Raw genomic sequence first — 26,042 nt, 5'->3', positions numbered from 1 at the left:
ATGTAGGTTCAAAGTTTTAAAACATTGGAGTAAGTATAATTTTGCCTAACTGAAATTATTGACAAACGGTGAAGGCTGTTACAGATTATAGATATTCGGTTGTTGTTTTTATAACACTTTGAACTAGTTTTGTACTTGTTTTTCTCAGGATTGTGCCAATTATTACAATGTATGAACTTTTAGGATTGTTGATTACTTTCAGTAATTTAATGTTAATGCTTACAGATATGCTTGTTTGTATACATAGATTTAAAATAATTATATATTCCTTCATATGTTCAGACATATGCCTCGGAAGATGTCAGCAGTTTGGCTGTGCGGGTGGGGTGTGTGAGGGTGGCAAACTGGAGGGGCCAGTGTGTTAAATGTGAAGTAAACACATACACACACATTATAAATATGAATGTTTATAATTAACTCTAGTTGTATTTCTACCAAGATGGAGAATAACGAGCTACATTCTTGTGAACTGTCGGAGTAAACAAAATCAACAAATCATTCAAATCCATATTTAAATCGCTTTTCATCTGAGGGGGCAACACATACTCTGGCCCCTCCAGTTTCAGAGTTGATGGGGGGGGGGGGTGAGAGTGTCCACCACTTCCGATGCCTATGACTAATACTTTTCAATTATTTTTGTTGGTGGCAGTGGCGTAGCCTGGGCGCAAAATTCTGGACTGGTGGAAGTGCTAATGCTCCACTGGTTAGGGGGTGCAATACTTGCCTTGCCCCGGGCGGTGACAACCACGCTACGCCACTGGCTGGTGGTGCTTACAAATATGCATGTTTGCATATATATTATAAATAATTCTATATTTATTCCATCACATGTACATATTATGATCACTATTTTAAACATTATATAGTGTACAGTCAAACCTGCTTCAGTGAACCCCATTGAGAAGCCTTGTAAGAGGTATGTACTGTCCTGTCTGTGAGATACAGCTGTAATGTAAAAGGAACGAAAAAGCTTAAAGACACCTCAGCACATTTTTCATTATGGTAATTTGGTGTCTTACACACGGTTATTTCTATACTTTGTTTGGAAAGGAAAGTTATTTTGGAACTTAGCTAGTAGTTAGGGAGGGAGACTGAGAGACGCACACTGCTTCCAAAAACTTAAAAAAACAGCCACATCTCTTTCCTATGTACTTTCACAACAGGACAGTACATACCACATCATTTAAAGTGAGGCACTATTTAGAATGGGAAAACATTAAAGTCCACTGAGGGCAATTGATCTTGCTACCCATGGCACCTGAGGCTAGTGCTTGAGAGGTACCCCCTGCCCCATCACAATGCAGTGAGAGAAGTCTTCTTACAAGAGGCTGCCACTTTAGCAGGTTGACTTCATACAGTCAAACCAGCTCTAGTGGACACTTGTATTAAGCAGCCACTTGTCTAAAAATACCACTTTGTGATATTCATTTGATGGCTGCTTACAACAGGTTTGACTGTAGATATAGATATATATATAATTGTATATATATATTAAAAACCTACCAATTGTGTGTATTTGTGTGCTATTGTATGCATTTTTGACAAGTGGCCTTTATACACAGAATGCCTTCATATATTTCACATATTAAAGCTACACTTTTTAATTTATGTTTATTTAACTAATATTTAGAATGATTATTCAAATTAATCTTCTTAACATCACACAAAATATTTGAATATCCTTTTAACCATAGTATAGTCACTTGCCATATCTAAAACGAACCCTCACATGTTAATGGCTTATAATAGCAATGCTGTGATAAATTGAATCTCAAAAAACCTGTGAAGTACCGTGAGCTATCTCTTCCCATTGATTTAACAGATCTTGAAAAAGCGAACTATGTTCATTCTGGTCACTGAATTAATTTTAAACATCTGTTAATTTATGGTCACACTGTAGCAGAAGAATCAATTTCGAACATCCTTAGTTTATTGGATGGTTCCACAAAGCGATCTTAGTTCTAAGATCACGTTAAGTGCACAGGGTAGTAGGCTTGTACTTAAGGGTAGTGGGCTTGTACTTAAGGGTACTGGGCTTGTACTTAAGGGTAGTGGGCTTGTACTTAAGGCAATCTCAGGGCTGAGATCACCCTAAGTGCACAGGGTAGTGGGCGTGTACTTAAGGCCATCTCAAGGGTGAGACCACCCTAAGTGCACAGGGTAGTGGGCGTGTACTTAGGGCGGTCTCAAGGCTGAGACCGCCCTAAGTGCCCACTACACTGGGTAGTGGGCGTGTACTTAAGGCGATCTTAGAGCTGAGACCACCCTAAGTGCACAGGGTAGTGGGCGTGTACTTAAGGCCATCTCAAGGCTGAGACCGCCCTAAGTGCACAGGGTAGTGGGCGTGTACTTAAGGCGATCTCAAGGCTGAGACCGCCCTAAGTGCACAGGGTAGTGGGCGTGTACTTAAGGCGATCTTAGAGCTGAGACCGCCCTAAGTGCACAGGGTAGTGGGCGTGTACTTAAGGCGATCTTAGAGCTGAGACCGCCCTAAGTGCACAGGGTAGTGGGCGTGTACTTAAGGCGATCTCAAGGCTGAGACCGCCCTAAGTGCACTGGGTAGTGGGCGTGTACTTAAGGCGATCTTAGAGCTGAGACCGCCCTAAGTGCACAGGGTAGTGGGCGTGTACTTAAGGCCATCTCAAGGCTGAGACCGCCCTAAGTGCACAGGGTAGTGGGCGTGTACTTAAGGCGATCTTAGAGCTGAGACCACCCTAAGTGCACAGGGTAGTGGGTGTGTACTTGAGGCCATCTCAAGGCTGAGACCGCCCTAAGTGCACAGGGTAGTGGGCGTGTACTTAAGGCGATCTTAGAGCTGAGACCGCCCTAAGTGCACAGGGTAGTGGGCGTGTACTTAAGGCGATCTCAAGGCTGAGACCGCCCTAAGTGCACAGGGTAGTGGGCGTGTACTTAAGGCGATCTTAGAGCTGAGACCGCCCTAAGTGCACAGGGTAGTGGGCGTGTACTTAAGGCCATCTCAAGGCTGAGACCGCCCTAAGTGCACAGGGTAGTGGGCGTGTACTTAAGGCGATCTTAGAGCTGAGACCGCCCTAAGTGCACAGGGTAGTGGGCGTGTACTTAAGGCCATCTCAAGGCTGAGACCGCCCTAAGTGCACAGGGTAGTGGGCGTGTACTTAAGGCGATCTCAAGGCTGAGACCGCCCTAAGTGCACAGGGTGGTGGGCGTGTACTTAAGGCGATCTTAGAGCTGAGACCGCCCTAAGTGCACAGGGTAGTGGGCGTGTACTTAAGGCGATCTCAAGGCTGAGACCGCCCTAAGTGCACAGGGTAGTGGGCGTGTACTTAAGGCGATCTTAGAGCTGAGACCACCCTAAGTGCACAGGGTAGTGGGCGTGTACTTAGGGCAGTCTCAGCCTTGAGATCACCTTAAGTGCACAGGGTAGTGGGGCTTGTACTTAAGGCGATCTCAAGTCTGAGACCACCCTTAGTGCACAGGGTAGTGGGCGTGTACTTAAGGCGATCTCAAGGCTGAGACCACCCTAAGTGCACAGGGTAGTGGGCGTGTACTTAAGGCCATGTCAAGGGTGAGATCACCTTAAGTGCACAGGGTAGTGGGGCTTGTACTTAAGGCGATCTCAAGTCTGAGACCACCCTTAGTGCACAGGGTAGTGGGCGTGTACTTAAGGCGATCTCAAGGTTGAGACCACCCTAAGTGCACAGGGTAGTGGGCGTGTACTTAAGGCCATCTCAAGGGTGAGACCACCCTAAGTGCACAGGGTAGTGGGCGTGTACTTAAGGCCATCTTAGAGCTAAGATCACTTCGTGGAACAGTGACCTAGTCATTAGCTAGTAGCAGCCACTCACAAGCCCGGTCTCCAAAATATATTGGAGAGGACATTTATTTACAACAGGTCATCTCTTATACAGGGCGTGTAATAAAAATAAAAATGGAAATCTACCAGTCCTGGACTGTGCCTTCAAGTATCTGCTTTTATACAAGTCTTTGTTTTTTATACTGTTGTAAATCTTTACTAGTCCACTGGATAACCATCAAGGTACATTCTGCTCTTCAATATCTATGGATTCGTTTGAATGCTAATGTAGTGTAGGTACAGAATGGTAGTTTTAGCTTGAATATGATCGTGCATGGTAAATTTTATACATTTCAGTCTGTTTTTGTAGGTGTGTGAATGTTAATGTATATTAATTACAGCACAATAAATGCTATTTAGTCTTTTTGTGGAGTTAACGTTCATTTTAGAGCATATCGATTTATTAATCATCAGCTATTGAATGTCAAATTTTTTACATTAGTAGCAAGGGATCTTTTATGTGTGCCATTCAAGACAGGATAGCACATACCACAGCCTTTGATATACCAGTTGTGATGCACTGGCTGGAATGATAAATAACCCAATGGGCCCAGCGACAAGGATCGGTACTAGACAGCACTTCAAGCCAACGCTTTACCACTGGGCCACACCCCAACCCCAGGGTGATTACGATGCAAGGTTTACCACCTTTGAATACCACTCGTACAGCGTTACTTGGGACAGGGATCCTGTCACTCGCTGAACCTCAAACACATTTCAACTCTGGAGCACATTAATTAATCATCGCCTATTGGAAGGAAGGAAATGGGGTTTTTAAAGACGCACTCAACACATTTTATTTACGGATATATGGCGTCGGACATACGGTTAAGGACCACACATATATTGAGAGAGGAAACCCGCTGTCGCCACTTCATGGGCTACTCTTTCCGATTAGCAACAAGGGATCTTTTATATGCACCATCCTACGCCCTTGGTTACACCAGCTGTGGAGCACTGGCTGGAACAAGAAATAGCCCAATGAGGCTACCTACGGGGATCGATCCTAGACGGACCGTGCATCAAGCTAACACATTACCATTAGGCTACATCCCGCCCCTCGGCTATTGGATGTCAAACATTTGAAATTTTTTACATTTAGTCTTCAGAGTAAACCCGATGGGTTCGGATCCCAGTCGAGGTATGGGATTTTTAATCCAGATACCGACTCCAAACCCTGAGTGAGTGCTCCGCAAGGCTCAATGGGTAGGTGTAAACCACTTGCACCGACCAGTGATCCATAACTGGTTCAACAAAGGCCATGGTTTGTGCTATCCTGCCTGTGGGAAGCACAAATAAAAGATCCCTTGGTGCTAATCGGAAAGAGTAGTCCATGAAGTGGCGACAGCAGGTTTCCTCTCAAAATCTGTGTGGTCCTTAACCATATGTTTGACGCGATATAACCGTAAATAAAATGTGTCGAGTCGTTAAATAAAAGATTTCTTTCTTTTGGTTAGGATGTGTCAGATTTAATGGACCCACCAAGGTTTGAGCCTAGGACACGAGCAATTTGAGCGAGTGCTCTATCGACCTAAAGTTTGTTTTGTTCAACAGTACCTTTACAGCACAATTAAGTAATCATTGGCTATTGGATGTCAAACATTTGGCAATTCTGGTACGTAGCCATCACAGAAAACACGTTACATTTTTTCTAATGCAGCAAGGGATGTTTTATATAGGCATTTTCCCCACATACAGGAAAGCACATACCACAGCCTTTGACCAGTTGTGGTGCACTGGTTGGAACGAGACGAACCCCAATCAGCTGAATGGATCCAGTGAGATTTGATCCTGCAATCAAAGCACCTCAGGCGACTGCTCAACAGACGCAGTGAAATCCCACCACCTACACCAACCAAGCTATATTCTTCCTTCCCCATAGCTCAAGTGATCACTACAGCAACTACCAAACTACGTCCACCTCCTGGTCTCATCCTACTAGACCAATGTTATTTCAGTCTGTGGAGACCTTTGGTTCCGTGGATTATGGCAATTTAAACAAATATTCCAACAAATTGTAAAGTTGATTGGTTGGTGTAAACCACGGACGGTCTGCGACAAAATTCCAAGATTCCCAACACTACATTCCCACAAACTGGACAGCATATATAGCATAGCCCCAAGATTGCAGCACTGGAAGATTGACCGCCCCACTCTAAGAAGAAATAGGAAGCGGGGTCGGCCCCTACTACTCTTTTTCTAGACTTTACCTTGCTTTATAGTGATACCATCTCGTATCCTCCGGAGTCGGGCCCGTCCGCACCACTATACAAAACTATGACGACTGGACTATACCCTAGTCTGATACTCTCTCTCGTTCAGACGGATCCGGCTTCTCAAGATCTGTATTTCAGCACAGCACTACACCTTCAACGTCTATCGACTGTCAATCTAGGGTTTTCTTGATGGGATGCAACCCATCTCGTCCCTTTAAGCTGTGCACCCAAACGGCCTTAACGAGGCCACTCGTGTGGACATATCGATCGAACTTTAAACTTTTAGATCTGCGTTCAAAATTTTATGTCGAAATTACTTCTTTTTTAAAAAATATTATTAAATAGTCCGATTCTCTCTTCTTGCTCTTTAATTTTGGACTGTCAGTAGTAAGGGGGCCTGTATAGAATCATGACCTACTTTTCAGTGACCTTGACCTTGATGACGTCGCGTGACCTCGTCCTACTGACCCCGGCCCTGACCTACTTAGTCTAATCCTGACCTATTTAGCCCGACCCCGATCCGTCGTACTTAGCAACGCCCGTGCTATCCTGTCTGTAGGATCCCTTGCTACTAATGGGAAAGTGCAGGGGGGTTTTCCTCTCTAAAACTGTCAGAAGTATGTTTCACATCCAATAGCCAATGATTCATAAATCGAGTGCTCTAGTGGTGTCGTTAACCTACCACTTCTAAGGACTCTGCCCGACGCGAGGTAGTGTATTTATTTTTAGCGCCCTGAATGATGAATGGTTATCACTGTTTACATCCGGGAAGCGGTGGTATCTTGTGTTGGCAGTCTCTAAATAAAATACTCTTCGGAACTAGAAGTTACATTCTTAAAGACGTGAAATAAGAAATGATTTAAATAGGTGTAAAATAGAATTGTCGTCCCACTATGTCTCCCGCGCTAGCGCATTCACAAGATTATTATTAACTGACCTATTTCGTCACTTCATTCCGCGCTTCGCCGCTCGCACATATAATGGTTTAAATGACAGATTTTGTTGATGTCTCGGTAGCTCAGTCGTTAGCGTAGTCGACTTTAGCGTGAAAGGTACGTCGTTCGTATCTCATGTGGGGAAATTATATTTTTCTATTATTTTTAAAACAAAATAATAATTTATAGTTTGTTTTTATTTTACTTATTTACTTACTTATTTATTTGTTTATTTATTTATTTATTATGTTACGATTTTTTTTCAAGCATCCTCTAATAACCCTGTGGGGACGGGACGTAGCTCAGTGTTCCCTTGATGTGGGTCGGTCTGGTATATATCCAGCCAATGCTCCACAACTGGACAACGGTATGTACTATCCTGTTTGTGGGATGGTGTAGGATCCCTTGCTGCTAATAAAAAAAAAGAGTAGCCCATGCAGTGGCGACAGCGGGTTTTCTATATCAATATCTGTGTGGTCCTTAACCATATGTCTGACGCCATATAACCGTAAATAAAATGTGTTGAGTGCGTCGTTAAATAAAACATTTCTTTCTTTCTTGTATAACCATAAATAAAATATATTGAGTAAATAAAACATTTCCTTCCTCGTAAAATAAAGATTAATTGAATACAAATATTTTGTTTTGTTTTAGTCATAGGAAAAGAAAGACATATTTGTCTCGAAGAAAGGAATGTTTGTTAAGAAGAAAGGCATATGTATTAAGGAGAAGAAAGGAATAATTGTTAAGGAGAAGAAAGGGATGTGTGTGTGTGTGTGTGTGTGTGTGTGTGTGTGTGTGTGTGTGAAAGAGAGTGAAACATCCCCAGCCCATTGCTTTGAAGAAAGAACGCGTGACTGCAACTGAACGCTCCGACCTAAACTATGATCTTTTAGCTGCATTTTAAACACAAGTATTTCCCTAGAGTACAAGCCTTTTTACAGGGCTTTTTTAATTACCAAATAGGTAAATACAGTGGTCGATCTAGGATCGATCCCCGTCGGTGGCCCATTAAGCTATAGCCAACTAGTGTATTATGTCTGGTATATCAAAGATCGTGGTATGTTCTGTCTTGTACACACAGCTCTTGCTACTATAAAGTAGCGGTAGAAATATCCAATCACAAATCTAGTCATAGAGTAAAAAACTCAAAAAACAAACGCAATGTTTTGGTTTTTCATTTATTTCTAAATTACAAATCACTGACACATATATAAAATGGACACACACTGGGTACATCGAGAGGCCTTAAGGGCGACATGTGAATAATATGAGTGTTCATTTCTCTTCATCATCGTCGTCCTCCTCATCGTCGGTATCGTCGTCGTCTTGTTCATCCAAATATTCGCCGATCCATGAACGATACTGATTTAATTTAGAACGAATCTGTGGTCTCACATCTTTGTCTGGATTCACAAACTGTAAAATGTTTCTGGTGTTGGGACCTTTGTCAAAGTAATGCATATAGGTCAGAAAGCGAGAGTACGTGTCTTTAAATAACTTCCATTGCAATGTCTTCATGTTTCTTTCAATGGCATCTTGGGACATGTTTTTTTCTTCGTAGCGTTTCCTCTTGCTTTGGAGATAGTCACGATTGATGTCGAATTCACGTTCCACCATGAGACGAATGCCTTCGTTTTCCAGGTCGGGCGACGGCTCTTCTTCTTTTTCATTTCCCTCTTCGCACGTTTTCACGTGTCGCTGCAAGTCGCTTCCGTCTTTAAAGACCAGACCACACGTATCGCAAGACTGCATTCTCTTGACTTTTTTCAGATAGGGTTCCACCTCATCTTCTTCTTCGTCGTCACTTTCGTAGGCGGGTATGCCTGGTAATTTTCTCTTGAATGCGTTTCTTTGCATGATTTGCATGTAGAGCTCTTTCTTCGTCGGTGGCTGCAACTCTTCTGAGACATTCGCCGTTACGTTCGTGCTTTTATACCATTCGGACGGCCCCGTCTGTAAACCATTAGGCCGAAGACGCCAATGTTCGGGCGTGGTCGGTTTCAAGTCCACCAAGAGATATCCGTAGGGCCTGTGGGTAGCTTCCTCAAACCGCTGCATGAAATGACGAGTATTTCCAGGATACATCTGCTGTGCCAAAGTCAGAACTTGCTGCTTGTCGATGGGGTTGTTAAACAGTGCCAGGTAATGACAGTTTCTTCTCTGTGTCGGGTCCTTGCTGTGATACAAGTTCTGGTTGATGGCAATCACAGAGAGGTTTCTGTGGTGACTTCCTTCCGTGAACAGGTCGGTGATGCGAGGGTCTTTTCCAGCTGTAGACATCGTCCAACACGATGAGATTTCTGACTCTCGAATCCAAATAACGATCCTTTTCCAAATTCTCGGGTATGCCTTGAACAAATTTCACTCGAGCAACCATTTTGATCGTATCATAGAGGGGTTGCCATCGTTTGTAGAGCCAGATGATGCGCTGGGGAGGCGGCTGGATTTTACCATCCCTTAGCAGTTTGTACAACAAAACTGTCTTTCCACACGTCGTGGGTCCCGACACGATCATGGTGAACGGATGTAACAATCTTAGGGGCTGCTGCTGCAGCGGAGCAGGAGCTATAGGAGCCCTATGAGCAGGAGCTATAGGAGCCAGAGGAGCAGGAGCTATGGGAGCCAGAGGAGCTGTAGGAGCCGGAGCAGGAGCTATAGGAGCCAGAGGAGCAGGAGCTATAGGAGCCAGAGGAGCAGGAGCTATATGAGCTAGAGGAGCCAGAGGAGCTATAGGAGCCAGAACAGGAGTTATAGGAGCTATAGGATCCAGAGGAGCAGGAGCTATAGGAGCCCTATGAGCAGGAGCTATAGGAGCCAGAGGAGCTATATGAGCCCTAGGAGCCAGAGGAGCTATAGGAGCCAGAGCAGGAGCTATAGGAGCCAGAGGAGCAGGAGCTATAGGAGCTAGAGGAGCAGGAGCTGTATGAGCTAGAGGAGCCAGAGGAGCTATAGGAGCCAGAGGAGCTATAGGAGCCAGAGCAGGAGCTATAGGAGCTATAGGAGCCAGAGGAGCTATATGAGCCCTAGGAGCCGGAGCCGGAGCCAGAGGAGCCGGAGCTATAGGAGCCATAGGAGCCTGGAGTTGAGCTGAATGGAAGGTCTTCCAATGACGTAGCATATTTGATGGTTTTGAAAAAGTCTTTGGACATACGGGACACGATCTTTTGTTCATGACATGTTCCGGAATAAACCAATTCTGATTCATGATGTTGATTGTTGAAGTGTTCGACGTGAACTGACGATGTTGAAACTGCCATGCCCCCTTTTATAGCCTTCTCAGAAATGCTTGTGCCGTTTTTGCCCAGTCTGCTCTCGTCGTTTCTGTTCCACGCCACTCTCTTGACGTTTCCGTTTCTGCTCGGCCTTGGCTTGCTCTACCACTTGTTGTGTTGGGGAGACCATGACGACTTTGGGTGTCGGGGACTTGTTCTGTTCCTCTTTTTCTTTTTTCCACGTGAGATCGTAGAGTTCTAGACATCGATCCACACTGTACATGATCTGACTTTTCCCACCACGTTGCACTGGAAAATGAGGTTGAAGTTTACCTTCTGCCTGCAATTTATAGAAACGGGTCCACTTATCCACGTCGGGTACATATAACTTGTACTGGTCTGACATGTTGCTCCTCTGAAAGTTCTACCTCAAATGACGAGTTTTCCAAAACTATTTTACTTATATACCTTATGACGCATAAAGATATGGTACAGGAATGTTTGAATGTGTGTGATACGTATGAGCAGTGTCCCTCCTCCCAAGCACAAATCTCATCGTGCGAGCTCCCAAAAATAATCGTTACCAAAATATTACCCTTTACCAGTGTTACTACCATAGGGACACGTCCAGAGACACACTCATGGACCCAGGACATAAATAAGAAAGCAAAACCTGTTATTCACGGTTTTATTCACAACATACAACATGATAACATAGCACACAAGTGTCTAAAACATTTAATGTCTGAACAGGTTGTTCACATAAGGACATCTTGGAGAGAGTCTGTAATGTTCCATCACTGGGTCGTCTGTCTTCTTCCATCGGTAGACGCGAAGTCCGCAACAGTAACAGGTGATGGCATCGTGGTCTCCCGTGTAGTAGAAACCGGCCTTGGCAAGTTCTTTTGGTTTTTGACGTAATTGTATGGGCCACCGAGCATACGTCAGCATCCGGGCATAGAAATGTCTCATTTCGGGACGATGACAGAACACGTAACGTCTCGAATAGCAATCTTCCTCACAGGCAGCATCTGTTTCACAGGCAGCATCTGTTTCACAGGCAGCATCCGTCTGATCTGTGGGTTCATCCACGAGTTCGCCATCTTCAGTTCCAACCCCAATGTCACGTGTAGCATCCGTTTGATCCATGAAATGTTCTTCTTGTTTGGTAGCCACTCTTTTGATTGTATGTCTTTCTGAACATTTGCAGACCAAGACGTCGTCCTCGTCGCTACTGCTGCTGCTACTAAGACTGCTCGAATATCCCGATGCCACCTTCTTCGTTCCAGATAGATTGCAACAAGACACAAGAATGTCAGAATCATAAAACACGTCTGTTCTCTAGCACAGTCACAAAGCAAATGAAGTGTAAACCATAAATCCATTCTTTTATACCTTCGAGTTCATCCAAAACAAAACTCGTTCACCACTGGTGACACTCGTTAGGGTTGCAGAAGTTACACTGAAGAAATCCCATCTGGTTTTGATGGTCGTCTTGCATGGCGCAGGGCACAATCGAGTTCAGCTCTGGTACAAAGTCACACATGATGACTGTGCACAAACAGCCTTTCAGTTTCTGAAACCCAGTTTCTCCCATTGTTGTAGAGAAAGGAATATTCCCTTCTTCGAAGGTTTTACGGATTTAGTTTCATCACACCACCACCACTGACGCAGGTCCACCCCAGCAAAGTTCTTGTCGACGCTGACTTGGACGTTGGCACCAAGGTGTCTGAACAATTTGTTGTCTTTCCCCTGGTTTAATGATGAAATTGTTTCGTCAATTTGGCTTTTACATCCACACAGTTCGATCCACTGTTTAAGACTAAGGACAATACCTCGCTTGGTGGGGAAAGTTTTCCCATTGTCACTGTCAAATTTCCTTATGTGAATAGCAGTGTCCATAACTTTCCATAACTTGGCCACCACGTAGACGTTAGTTCCAAGTTCTAGACGACATCTCACTTCATCACTTGTGGAACAGGCCATCTCTGGATTGAACGTAGATCTGATCGTTTTCGGCGAGCGAATGACAATTAAACCGTATCTAGCCTTTTTATACTCTTTCGTGTCAGTCTAAGTAGGTCAGGGGCCGGGTCAGTAGGTCAGGGCCGGGTCAGTAGGACGTTGCACACGGCACAGTAGGCCAGTCTAAGTAGGTCACGGTCAGTCTAAGTAGGTCAGGGCCGGGGTCAGTAGGACGAGGTCACGCGACGTCATCAAGGTCAAGGTCACTGAAAAGTAGGTCATGATTCTATACAGGCCCCCTTACTACTACTGTCCTTCTAAAATGCTCCAAATTATATAAATATTCGGCCGAGCCGTCAATTCTTTTTATTTTTGGCTTGTAACCTTTTTATATTTTTTATTTATTCTATTAACTTTTTTACTAATTGCTATTTTCAAAATTCTGCCCATTTTCAACCCCCCCCCCCCCCCCCCCTTCCATCCCGAGTCAGGCCACCGATCTTATCGGAGGTCGGACTCGGGATGGGCGTGTTCGAAACTCTAGTGGTATATGGGCACGTTAAACTAGTTATCATCATCACCAAGATTGAAATAGGTTTTTCTTTTTTAAACTTTCAAGGATATTCATTCGATCAAACAATGTGCATCAAGCAAGTGCCTTACCACAGAGCTACATCAAACACAGAGTTGAGAGAAATGTTTGTGTTTAATTTTTGTTGGAAAAAAAAGAAAAAAAGTTTGGTATAACACTAGAGCACATTGATTAATCAATCACTGGTCAACAATATGATGAAATCCTGCAAGATCTTAATGCAATTAAAATGGTGTCAGTAAGAAGTCTTAATACCATAAGAAATATGATAAACATAATTAGAAACACTGGGGTATTATCTTGGGTAAGCTCCATTGTGTGAAAAAATTATAACCATGCACTGCGAGCAAAAACCTGATCACGAACGAATTATGAAAAAACACCAAAACGTAACTGATATGAGACCTGACCTATTGTCTGTAACTTATTTCAAGGGCTGATTTTAAATGTGCTTACATACACTGAATGTTCAAGCATGTCTGTCGTGGGTGCTTAAGGTGGGGATAAGGAGGATAGGATGTAACAAGTAAGAATCAAAATAAAGCAATCAAAAAGAGGATACCTTAGTCTTGTATAATGTTTTTTCTACCGCTAAATGCAATTATTTTTGTTTTGAAATGTAAAGATTATACCTTCAACTACATAATCAAATATTACAACCAAAAATTAAGTGTAGCCAATATATGAACAAATTGCATGTCTGCACCCCGTCTCCCACTTCCTCTTTTTTCCCCGTAATCACAAGCCCTTCATTCTATTATAGTTCACCGACTCCTTATCAGGCACCCTGTTCCTGAAATATCAAATCACCAGGTTAGAAAGCACAAGGAGCCCAAAGGAAATACAAATTCACCAAGTCCTTTCTTTTGTTTGGTGCCTGTAGGAATATTTAATATAAAAATGTGTGTGCGTGCTTTTAAATCATGACATGATACCTAATATCAGCCGCCACTAAAAATGTTTGTTTAAATAATTTCAGTTTTCCTTTACGCAAAAAGAAAAGGAAAACTTCAAAATAACAAAAGTGTTCTATTTTTATGTGCAATTTGTAAAACTATTGGTCAAGACATAAATAAAACCGTAATACTCACCCATAGCGAAGAATGGAGTCTTCTCCATATTGCATTTTCTCTGTTGTTTTATCATACTGAATTCTCTATTTGAATATTCTTTTGTCAGTTTGTTTCTACTAGTTGGAGGACTATTTTGTATGATACAGGCATCTGATAATTAAAACTTTGCATACTGGTAACCCATTTAAGGTCTATGCAAAAAGAATTTCAGATAAGCCATTTCCTTTTTGTGAAACCCATTATGTCCATGTAAATGAATCCACGATGGTCCTAAATTTATATGCATGTGCATGTGGAATGTGAAATGACCGTTCTTGCAATATTCTGAGGTCTGAGGATAGGTGTGTAATGTAGGTTCAAAGTTTTAAAACATTGGAGTAAGTATAATTTTGCCTAATTGAAATTATTGACAAACGGTGAAGGCTGTTACAGATTATAGATATTCGGTTGTTGTTTTTATAACACTTTGAACTAGTTTTGTACTTGTTTTTCTCAGGATTGTGCCAATTATTACAATGTATGAACTTTTAGGATTGTTGATTACTTTTCAGTTATTTACTGTTAATGCTTACAGATATGCTTGTTTGTATACATAGATTTAAAATAATTATATATTCCTTCATATGTTCAGACACATGCCTCGGAAGATGTCAGCAAGTTTGGCTGTTATGGTGGGGGGGGGGGGGGGGGGCAAACTGGAGGGGCCAGTGTGTTAAATGTGAAGTAAACAGCACACATTACAAATATAACAATTTAGAATGTTTATAATTAACTCCAGCTGTATTTCTACCAAGATAGAGAACAACGAGCTACATTCTTCTGAACTGTCGGAGTAAACAAAACCAACAAACGATTCAAATCCATATTTAAATTGCTTTTCATCTGAGTGGGTTGGGCAACACATACTCTGGCCCCTAGAGTTGATGGGGGGGGGGGGGGGGGGGAGTTCACACCACTTCCGATGCCTATGACTAATACATTTCATTTATTTTTGTTGGTGGCAGTGGGCGACTGAGGGCAATCGATCTTGCTGCCCATGGCACCTCAGGCTAATGTTCCAGATGTACCCCCTGCCCCATCACAATGCAGTGAGAAAAGTTTTCTTACAGAGGCTGCAACTTTCGCAGGTTGACTTCATACAGTCAAACCAGCTCTAGTGGACACTTGTATTAAGCAGCCACTTGTCTAAAAAGACCACTTTGTGATATTCATTTGGTGGTTGATTAATACAGGTTTGAATGTAGATATAGATAATTGTATATATATTAAAAACCAACCAATTACGTGTATTTGTGTGCCTCACATATTAAAGCTACACTTTTTAATTTATGTTTATTTAACTAATATTTAGAATGATTATTCAAATTAATCTTCTTAACATCACACACAAAATATTTGAATATCCTTTTAACCATATTCACTTGCTGTGATAAATTGAATCTCAAAAACCCGTACCGTGAGCTATCTCTTCCCATTGATTTAACAGATTTTGAAAAAGCTAACTATGTTCATTCTGGTCACTGAATTAATTTTAAACATCCGTTAACTTATGGTCACACTGTAGCAGAACAATCAATTTCTGACATCCTTAGTTTATTGGACGGTTCCACAAAGCGATCTTAGTTCTAAGATCATGTTAAGTGCACAGGATAGTAGGCTTGTACTTAAGGGTAGTCGGCTTGTACTTAAGGCGATCTCAGGGCTGACATCACATAAAGTGCACAGGGTAGTGGGCTTGTACTTAAGGCGATCTCAAGGCTGAGACCACCCTAAGTGCACAGGGTAGTGGGCGTGTACTTAAGGCGATCTCAAGGCTGAGACCGCCCTAAGTGCACAGGGTAGTGGTTGTGTACTTAAGGCGATCTTAGAGCTGAGACCACCCTAAGTGCACAGGGTAGTGGGCTTGTACTTAAGGCAATCTCAAGGCTGAGACCGCCCTAAGTGCACAGGGTAGAGGGTAGTGGGTGTGTACTTAAGGCGATCTCAAGGCTGAGACCGCCCTAAGTGCACAGGGTAGTGGGCGTGTACTTAAGGTGATCTCAAGGCTGATACCACCCTAAGTGCACAGGGTAGTGGGCTTGTACTTAAGGCGATCTCAAGGCTGAGACCGCCCTAAGTGCACAGGGTAGTGGGCTTGTACTTAAGGCGATCTCAAGGCTGAGACCGCCCTAAGTGCACAGGGTAGTGGGCTTGTACTTAAGGCGATCTCAAGGCTGAGACCGCCCTAAGTGCACAGGGTAGTGGGCTTGTACTTAAGGCGATCTCAAGGTTGAGACCGCCCTAAGTGCACAGGGTAGTGGGCTTGTACTTAAGGCGATCTCAAGGTTGAGACCGCCCTAAGTGCACAGGGTAGTGGGCTTGTACTTAAGGCGATCTCAAGGCTGAGACCACCCTAAGTGCACAGGGTAGTGGGCTTGTACTTAAGGCGATCTCAAGGCTGAGACCGCCCTAAGTGCACAGGGTAGAGGGTAGTGGGTGTGTACTTAAGGCGATCTCAAGGCTGAGACCACCCTAAGTGCACAGGGAAGTGGCGTGTACTTAAGGCGATCTCAGGGCTGAGACCACCAAAAGTGCACAGGGAAGTGGCGATCTCAAGACTGAGACCACCCTAAGTGCACAGGGTAGTGGGCTTGTACTTAAGGCGATCTCAGGTCTGAGACCACCGTAAGTGCACAGGGAAGTGGGCGTGTACTTAAGGCGATATCGGAGCTGAGATCACCCTAAGTGCACAGGGTAGTTGGCGTCTACTTAAGGCGATCTCAAGGCTGAGACCACCCTTAGTGCACAGGGTAGTGGGCGTGTACTTAAGGCGATCTCAAGGTTGAGACCACCCTAAGTGCACAGGTAGTGGGCGTGTACTTAAGGCGATCTCAAGTCTGAGACCACCCTAAGTGCACAGGGTAGTGGGCGTGTACTTAAGGCGATCTCAAGGTTGAGACCACCCTAAGTGCACAGGGTAGTGGGCGTGTACTTAAGGCGATCTTAGAGCTAAGATCACTTCGTGGAACAGTGACCTAGTCATCAGCTAGTAGCAGCCACTCACAAGCCCGGTCTCCAAAATATATTGGAGAGGATATTTATTTACAACAGGTCATCTCTTATACAGGGCGTGTAATAAAAATAAAAATGGAAAGCTACCAGTCCTGGACTGTGCCTTCAAGTATCTGGTTTTATACAAGTCTTTGTTTTTTATACTGTTGTAAATCTTTAGTAGTCCACTGGATAACCATCAAGGTACATTCTGCTCTTCAATATCTATGGATTCGTTTGAATGCTAATGTAGTGTAGGTACAGAATGGTAGTTTTAGCTTGAATATGGTAAATTTTATATATTTCAGTCTATTTTAGTAGATGTGTGAATGTTAATGTATACAAATTACAATACAATAAATGCTATTTAAAGTCTTTTTGTGGAGTTCATTTTATAGCGTATCGATTTATTAATCAGCTATTGAATGTCATTTTTTTTACATTATTAGCAAGGGATCTTTTATGTGTGCCATTCAAGACAGGATAGCACATACCACAGCCTTTGATATACCAGTTGTGATGCACTGGCTGGAATGATAAACAACCCAATAGGCCCAGCGACAAGGATCGGTACTAGAGAGACAGCACTTCAAGCCAACACTTTACCACTGGGCTACACCCCACCCCCAGGGTGATTACGATGCAAGGTTTACAACTTTTGATGTACCACTCATATACGTTTCAACTCGCACATTAATTAATCATCGCCTATTGGAAGGAAGGAAATGTTTTTTTTAAAGACGCACTCAACACATTTTATTTACGGTTATATGGCGTCAGACATACGGTTAAGGACCACACATATATTGAGAGGAAACCCGCTGTCGCCACTTCATGGGCTACTCTTTCCGATTAGCAACAAGGGATCTTTTATATGCACCATCCTACACCCTTGTTTACACCAGCTGTGGAGCACTGGCTGGAACGAGAAATAGCCCAATGAGGCTACCGACTGGAATCGATCCTAGACTGACCGTGCATCAAGCGGACACATTACCATTAGGCTACATCCCACCCCTCGGCTACTGGATGTCAAACATTTGAAAAAATTTACATTTAGTCTTCAGAGTAAACCCGATGAAATTTTCCATTAGCAGCAAAAAATCTTTTATTTGCACTTTTCCACAGGACAGCACATACCACTGCCTTTGATATATTTGTTGCGAGGCTTTGGTTATGATGGGACCGGCCTCGGTGGCATTGTGGTTAGGCCATCGGTCAACAGGCTGGTAGGTACTGGGTTCGGATCCCAGTCGAGGCATGGGATTTTTAATCCAGATACAGACTCCAAACCCTGAGTGAGTGCTCCGCAAGGCTCAATGGGTAGGTGCAAACCACTTGCACCGACCAGTGATCCATAACTGGTTCAAGAAATGCCATGGTTTGTGCTATCCTGCCTGTGGGAAGCACAAATAAAAGATCCCTTGGTGCTAATCGGAAAGAGTAGTCCATGAAGTGGCGACAGCAGGTTTCCTCTCAAAATCTGTGTGGTCCTTAACCATATGTTTGATGCCATATAACCGTAAATAAAATGTGTAGTCGTTAAATAAAACATTTCTTTCTTTTGGTTAGGATGTGGCATATTTAATGGACCCACCAAGGTTTGAGCCTAGGACACGAGCAATTTGAGCGAGTGCTCTATCGACCTAAAGTTTGTTTTGTTCAACAGTACCTTTACATGACAATTAAGTAATCATTGGCTATTGGACGTCAAACATTTGGCAATTCTGACTCGCAGTCATCAGAGGAAACCCACATCTTTCGTAATGCAGCAAGGGATCTTTTATATGCACTTTCCCACACAGGGTAGCACATACCACGGCCTTTGATATACCAGTTGTGGGGCACTGGCTGGAACAAGAAACAGCCCAATGGGCCAACAGACTTGGCAGATGCCACTAGAATGCATTAACAGAATATAGATAACCAATATTGGTTACGTTTAGGTCTTCAGACAAATATCCCACTCCACGTTCATCATTGGTAGCAAGGGATTTTAATTATGAACTTTCCCACAGGTCAGCACATACCACAGCCATTGATATACCAGTCACGAAGTCGCTGGTTAGGATGGCAGAGAAAAAAAAAACTTTAACAAGACTGCCCAGTGGGGTTTGTTCCAAAGACAAAAGCACCTCAGTTAATCGATCTATCCACTGAACTCATCTACATCAAACAGGTTGCAAACATTTCCCCCAATATTTTTAAAAATCTAGGACCAGGTGTTCAAATGTTAGTCAAGTTAACAAGTGGTTAATAGAATTTTTTTAAATATAAGATCTAAATTGGTAGAAATAATACTTGAAAAGATAGTGTTGAAACATGGTTTACATCAACCAAAGGTATCCTTATCTAATCAAACATGTTTATACTTTATTTCTATAAAAATATATTTTTTTTAAAATTAAAACTAAAACAAAGAGTTAATTTAACCAAGCATTTGAACAAGTTGGCCCTGGAATTCCACACAATTGTCATCTTGGTTGTTATATGAATGAATGAATGAATGAATGTTTAAGACCACCCCAGCACCTGGCTGCTAAAAAGCACAACACGGGTAAACTGTCTCATGTATTTAATACACAATTAATGTCAATCACAGACAAGTGCACTGTCTACTTCAGCTTCTTCTTGGGGCGAATGTTGCTGGTGTGGCCACACTTGCGCTTGCGGCAATTTGTTGCTCTTGGGTGCAGACGAGCATAACACCTGAAAAAATAACATTTTAATTATTAAACCAAATGTATCCCAATGGCATAGCCAGCATGAGGCGCTTACCTCGTCTGGAATTTCCCCAGATTTATTTTTCCCATGAAACTGATATTTATTTTACAAGTTTGGGTTTGCCTCGGCATTAATTCCTCTGTCTATGCCCCAGTATCCATTTATCTTAGAGAGAAGTAGGCAGCTGTATCCATTGAATACAGTGAGGTGTATAATTAAACAGTTAATTTCTAAAATGCTATGGGCTGAATTTACAAAGCCTGTTTTGGAATTCCCTGTGTTTAACTATATGCATTCACAATGCTTAAACACCTGCATTTAACAAAAGTACTGGCTGCATAAATCTGTCCCTACAAATTATGTTCATTTACATCATTGTGAGAAAAAAGTGGCTTTGTTTCAAAATGAAGCACCATGTTCAATAGGCAAAGATTGGGGTTTGACGGAAACTTGATTCTCATATTGTCGAGTTCTACCAACATCAACACCTTCATTGCCATCCACAAAATAGCTGAAGATTGGATTATATTGCATTTTGGAAATAAACTCTTAAATTACAAGTAAGAAAAGTAGTCAGCAGAGGGATAAGTACCTATCAATGTACATCATATAAAAACTGCAATAAATAAGTAAATACACTACCTATAAACTATTTTGAACTGTATACACACAACAGAAAATACTGTTCATTCTTCTCTCTTTTTTTCTGACACACTATTTGTCAAATTTACGCATTGATTTTTTTGTCCAAGTGAATGTGCTTAAGCAATGCAAACATACATGCTCTATACCCCCACCTACTTTTATATTTTACCGTCGCCCCATAGTATGGTTGCCCTCCCCAACGGTATTGTTGCCCTCCCCAACCTCCAATAAAATCCTGGCTATGTCAATTTCTTTTCTGTGCACTTTCACATACAGGATAGCACATACTATGGCCTTGATATACCAATGATGGAATAGTTTGTTTTTGTTTTTTATTTAACGACGCCACCAGAGCACATTGTTTTCTTATCTTATCATCGGCTATTGGACGTCAAACATATGATCATTCTGACAGTTTTTTAGAGGAAACCTGCTGTCGCCACATAGACTACTCTTTTACGACAGGCAGCAAGGGATCTTATTTGCACTTCCCACAGGCAGGACAGCACACACCATGGCCTTTGTTGAACCAGTTATGGATCACTGGTAGGTGCAAGTGGTTTACACCTACCCAATGAGCCTTGCAGAGCACTCACTCAGGGGTTTGGAGTCTGTATCTGGATTAAAAATCCCATACCTCGACTGGGATCCGAACCCAGTACCTACCAGCCTGTAGACCGATGGCCTAACCACGACACCACCGAGGCCGGTCGACTGATGGAATAAACCCAATGGGTCTGCTGAGGAGATTCAATCCGACAACTTAAGTACCCCAGGTCAGGGTTCGATTGAGCCAAATCCTTCCCCTGGCATTGCGTGTGATTTTGGGTAAAGTCTGGGAGTACAGTACTCACTAGTCACTCTTTTAAAAAAAACACATTTGTTTTGCTCAATCGGAACACTGCCAATTTGAGTGTTAAATTGGCCTTTTAGTGATGGGTCAGGGTTACTATACATGGAGCCCTCGAAATAAGCTAGTCAGTGTAACCGATTAGAAGGTTATGTGATATTTGTCATCCGTAACACCAGTCAATTGGATCATACTTAAGGATTATACTTAATATTGAAATTTTCAGCCAGTAATTTTCAGTGCATATGCACACTTAGTAGGACCCATTCAATTTCCATGAGATGGAATTCTGTGAGATGTTAATGCAATTAAAATGGTTGCTGTAAGAATTTTCAGCTCCATAAAACTAAATACAATAAAAGTAACATGTTATTTCATTTGGCTATTATGTTACAAAAAGTGCATTCGCCTTAAAAAAACACACCTTAAAAACCATTGCAGACAAAACATCATTTAATTTTTTTTTTTACAAAACGTAACCAATACGAGATCGATGGCGACGTGTAGCAAATGCATATGGTAGATCCGGTGTTTGTTTTCATTAATACCACCACTAGACGCATTAATTAATAATCATTGGCTATTGGATGTCAAACATTTAGTAATTTGACATAGTTTTAGAGAGGAAACCCACTACATGATCCAGTGTTTCAATGGCACTAATTTTTCACCCGAGAATTGGGACAGTGCCCTGATGGCGTGAATACTTACTTTCGGCAAATCATCTTCTCACAGTTGTATTTTGAAGCCAGCTGTTTTAAACTGGGCTCAATGATTCCTCCTCGTAGACGCAGCACGAGATGTAGGGTCGACTCTTAAACAAACAAAAACAGAAAATAAATTAAAGTCAACTTGGTCGGAAAATGTCCAGCCAATTTAAATTATGTCACCACAAAATAATGCCAAATGTATCATTGTCCTATTCAAGAGATGACTGTAATAGGAGAAAACGTCCATGATCAGGGGTTAAATTCATGGGGCTGGGGATGTTGGTTGCAAAGCTATCACAGCCGTCATGTGAAATAACATTGAGGGGAGCAGTTAATGGCTCCTCCCAACTTAATTATGGTTAGCAATTTAAGAAATTACAATTTTTGTTATTATGTATTTTTTATTATATATATAAATAGTTTATTGCCCCAAAAATATATTATGGTAGTGTTAGGGTAGAAATTACCATATTAATAACACATACATTCACATGCTAAGGGGAGATAATAATTACTCTCCTTGAACTAATCAAATGTTTACAGGGGACAATAGCACAAACATCTAATTTTATTGATTTTGCATGTTCTGTATATTTACAAATGATTTTTTTCAATCATAAATTTTCCCTGGTTGCGGCATATATGTACCTTTTTGAATGTTGTAATCCGAGAGAGTACGCCCATCTTCCAGCTGCTTGCCAGCAAAAATCAACCTTTGTTGATCAGGAGGAATACCTGCAATAATTCATACATTAGTCCAAGTTACACTACACAACTTATCAATAACAGGCTAACATGTCCACTTACAGGGGTTTTATCATGGATGTTTTGCCACGATCCCACATCTGATGGAATTGGAAAAATTAACCAAAGTAAATAAATTATTTTTGGCTTGTAACCCTTTTCTTTCTAATTTTAATCCTACTAATTTCTTTTACTAATTGCTATTTTCAAAATTCTGTCCATTTTCAACCCCCATCCAAAATCAGGCGTGTTATATCTATTTATCTAATTTCTTTTTGACCGCCCGATCTAATCTAGCGACCAAATTTAATGAGTAGAATTTTCTTTATTAATTATATTAGAGATGCGCATCAAAATTTTAAAAGCCCACTATTTAATTTTTGGATGTAAATTTCAAAATTATCCCTTTAATTTTGTTCTGTCCCGGAGCAAGTCACTGGCTATCCAGAGACATGCCCCGGGACGGACATGCTTGAAACTCTAGTGGGGCAATTCCACGCAAAAGTGGACATGGAGTGAAAAAATAAAATCATGTTATTCCTGATATATTAAGATTGTTTTTAATGTAAAAATGTCTGGAGAATCCAAATCTGGTAAGTAAAATATTGTAAAATAAATGGATGTGTTAGACTTTAACTATTTTATGAGGATACCGTCACACTAAAAATACGACACTTCCGTAATACACACTATGAATTTATGTACAGCAGCCATGTAATTGAAGGTAATATTCTTTTTATTAGTGTTTTTGTTTTACCACTAACAAAGTACTACACTTCATAATCCACTTTAATGAAAAACATTTTTTTTTTAGATTTAGGGGAAATTAGAAAACATAGAATCAGTTTGTAATTCCGTTACCGAAAACAAACAAAAAGTTAGATTGTATTATTCATATATATTTAATCAAGGAATCAACTCATATTCTCTGAGTATATGTTAATGCACATAATCAGACACATTTACTTTCAAATTCATACATTATTAGTAAAATTATATAGCTGTAAACATATGTAATTCCGTTACCATAGGTTTGTAATTCTGTTACCGTCTTTGGTATATAGTGTCAAGAAACACTTTAATATAAACCTACATAGTACTAAAATGCTACACTCTTATCCATATACACCAATACATCAAGTGATGTAACAATAGGAAGATATACAAAATCTTTTTAAAAAATCCATATGGTAATAGTACTAGTAGTGGCTCCAAATGCATTTGCGGAACATCCATAGCAAATATAAATGTCATCCATTGACAATATAGAAATTAAGGAAATCTGATACACTTTAACCAAACAGTACTACTTCATTATGATGACTAAACTTCTGCAAATCCATGACAAAATTCAAGTGATAATCGAAACCTATTAGAATTATATCGGGGCTCGAAATATGAAGCAAAATATGGCCTGCCATTATTATTTTTTTAAATAGCAGGCCAAAAGAAATATGGCCTGCTGTGAAACAAAAATGGCCTGCTGGAAATAAGATAGCACAACGTGAATGTAGGGTTTGGGACAGTGTGTGGAAACTTAAGACCTCCGATATGTAGTTTAGAGCATTATAAAATTAAAATGTAATAGAATTATGAGCTCGGCCTCAGCTAAATACAAGATGAGATATCGTATGTACATCTGTTTTTTGAAAAATGACGCAATTTTTAGTTAATTTTAACAGGTGAATGTTTATTTCACTTGCAAGATTTAAAAATAGACTTCTTTTCACTTTTTACAGGCCACAATTTCAAGCTCTGTATAGATCTTTAAACATATATAGGGTCCAGAAAGTGGAAATGTAACATAACATGTTTACTTGAAGCAAACTTTAATTTTACTTTATCCAAAGGCATTTATTGACTGTACATGTATTTAATAATTTATATTTAAATGACAGGATATCCAGAAAATAGAAAGTATCATTCTAATTACCAACATTATGCTTTTAAATGTATATAATGGACAAAAAGAAAGCAACCGTTTTATAGTGTTAATGCTGTCTTTACAAGGAAATCTAATCTGAGTAAAATTCTTTTAATGGAAAGATGGCATGTTTGATTGGCCAAAAAAGAAAATACTGGTGTTTTGAATGTTGTCATGTATGTTATCATAACCTCAGATAGATGAGGAATTTTATTATTAGGCATAATCTTTCACTTACCGTAATACAATCTAGATGTTTGACGGTCAGTTTATATAATTTTAATTGGCCTGTGTTCCTCTGACCTGGTGTAATTCTCTTTGTTATTAACAATGTCACTGTTCAAGAATTTTTTTCAATTGTTGTCAAACATTTTAAACATTTACTATGTAATATGTACACAGTTTAGTGCTAGTTTAAATCTCCACTCATATATATGTACGTGTACATGTTACCGATATTGAAATTAGTTATCATTTGAAATATTAATATGAATGCTTAAAACAAGTATACTGAATTTTAAAATTTTGCAACATATTTGCAAATCAAATTTAAAGTAAATAAATATTGTTTTTCAAAAGTAAATTCAGAGCGGTAATTCCGTTACCAAACTGTAATTCCGTTACTGGCATTCAATGTTGTACAACAAAATTATGAAAAGATAATTTGTAATATAATTTATATCAAGTCATTAGGAGATCATTCCATCATGAAGATAAATAATTATTTCATCATACTTCACAGAGTTTGTAGATGTTTTGCGGTGCCCGTAAAAATGGTGTCCGTTTTTACGTAATTCCGTTACCAAACTTTAATTAAGTACTCATGCACTACACCTTGCAGTAGGGAGTCTCACTTCTGCCCATGACAAGCACTAGTGTATTACATAGTTACATCATTATGATAATTTTTCTTATGTGGACTAGCCGAGTTTAATGCCTGAAATCTCTCTCCAACTCGTAATTCCGTTACCGTGGAATTGCCCAGTGGTACATGAGCATGTTAAAATTAGCAACTGGCTAGAAGAGCACATAATGTCCTAAATATAATGTGAAAAAGAAAAAAAACATGATTTCTTTGAATTATAGTAAATACCTCTAAGAATATTAAACCACTTCACTTGTAGTATTCTTACCTTCCTTATCTTGAATCTTCGCTTTCACATTTTCGATGGAATCTGAAGGCTCAACCTCAAGGGTAATGGTCTTACCCGTTAAGGTTTTTACGAAGATCTGCATCTTCTTGCTCTAGGCTGCAATGTAAAGGGATAATATTCAATATTATGGGACTTTAATACAATATTTACAGACAAGAAATGCATGGTCAGTTACATCCCTCGTCTTAACTTGTGCACCATTTCGTACTGATATAAATAAATTTCCAATGCTTTAACATTAAAAAGTTGGTATATTTAATATTTAATAATTAAAACGATTAGTTTAAATGAAATATGTATAGAAAAATTTATAATAAAATAACATTATCCTGGGATTCTAGAATTTTTATAAAATCCACTAGCCATGGGATTAGTGATCTTAAAAATGTATTAGCCACGATCAAAAATTCACTAGCCCTTCTTTACTTTAAGT

At 40.7% G+C, this 26,042-nt stretch overlaps 1 protein-coding gene across 1 annotated transcript; it reads right to left on the bottom strand.

Annotated features, from left to right (window-relative positions):
- Positions 1-19,418: 19,418 nt before the first annotated feature.
- LOC121386687 (ubiquitin-60S ribosomal protein L40) lies at positions 19,419-25,705 on the bottom strand. Its single transcript, XM_041517680.1, has 4 exons — positions 25,589-25,705; positions 22,436-22,522; positions 21,789-21,891; positions 19,419-19,567 (listed from the first exon to the last, which is right to left on the bottom strand). Exons 1-4 carry the CDS (start codon positions 25,689-25,691, stop codon positions 19,474-19,476), a joined length of 387 nt encoding a protein of 128 aa, XP_041373614.1. The 5' UTR covers positions 25,692-25,705; the 3' UTR covers positions 19,419-19,473.
- Positions 25,706-26,042: the final 337 nt, after the last annotated feature.

Source organism: Gigantopelta aegis, chromosome 12 (genome assembly GCF_016097555.1).
Source record: "Gigantopelta aegis isolate Gae_Host chromosome 12, Gae_host_genome, whole genome shotgun sequence".
NCBI classification, from domain to species: Eukaryota; Metazoa; Mollusca; class Gastropoda; order Neomphalida; family Peltospiridae; genus Gigantopelta; species Gigantopelta aegis.
Note: the sequence above shows the minus strand (reverse complement) of the source record. Positions and strands in the feature narration are given on the sequence as shown.

Excerpts from the sequence above, each read along its gene's own strand:
- LOC121386687 (XM_041517680.1), bottom strand. The coding sequence starts at position 25,691 with ATGCAGATCTTCGTAAAAACCTTAACGGGTAAGACCATTACCCTTGAG. Across the intron at positions 22,523-25,588 it reads GAAGATTCAAGATAAGGAAG|GTATTCCTCCTGATCAACAA; the intron begins GTAAGAATACTA and ends GAATTATTGCAG. Across the intron at positions 19,568-21,788 it reads GAGAAGATGATTTGCCGAAA|GTGTTATGCTCGTCTGCACC; the intron begins GTAAGTATTCAC and ends TTATTTTTTCAG.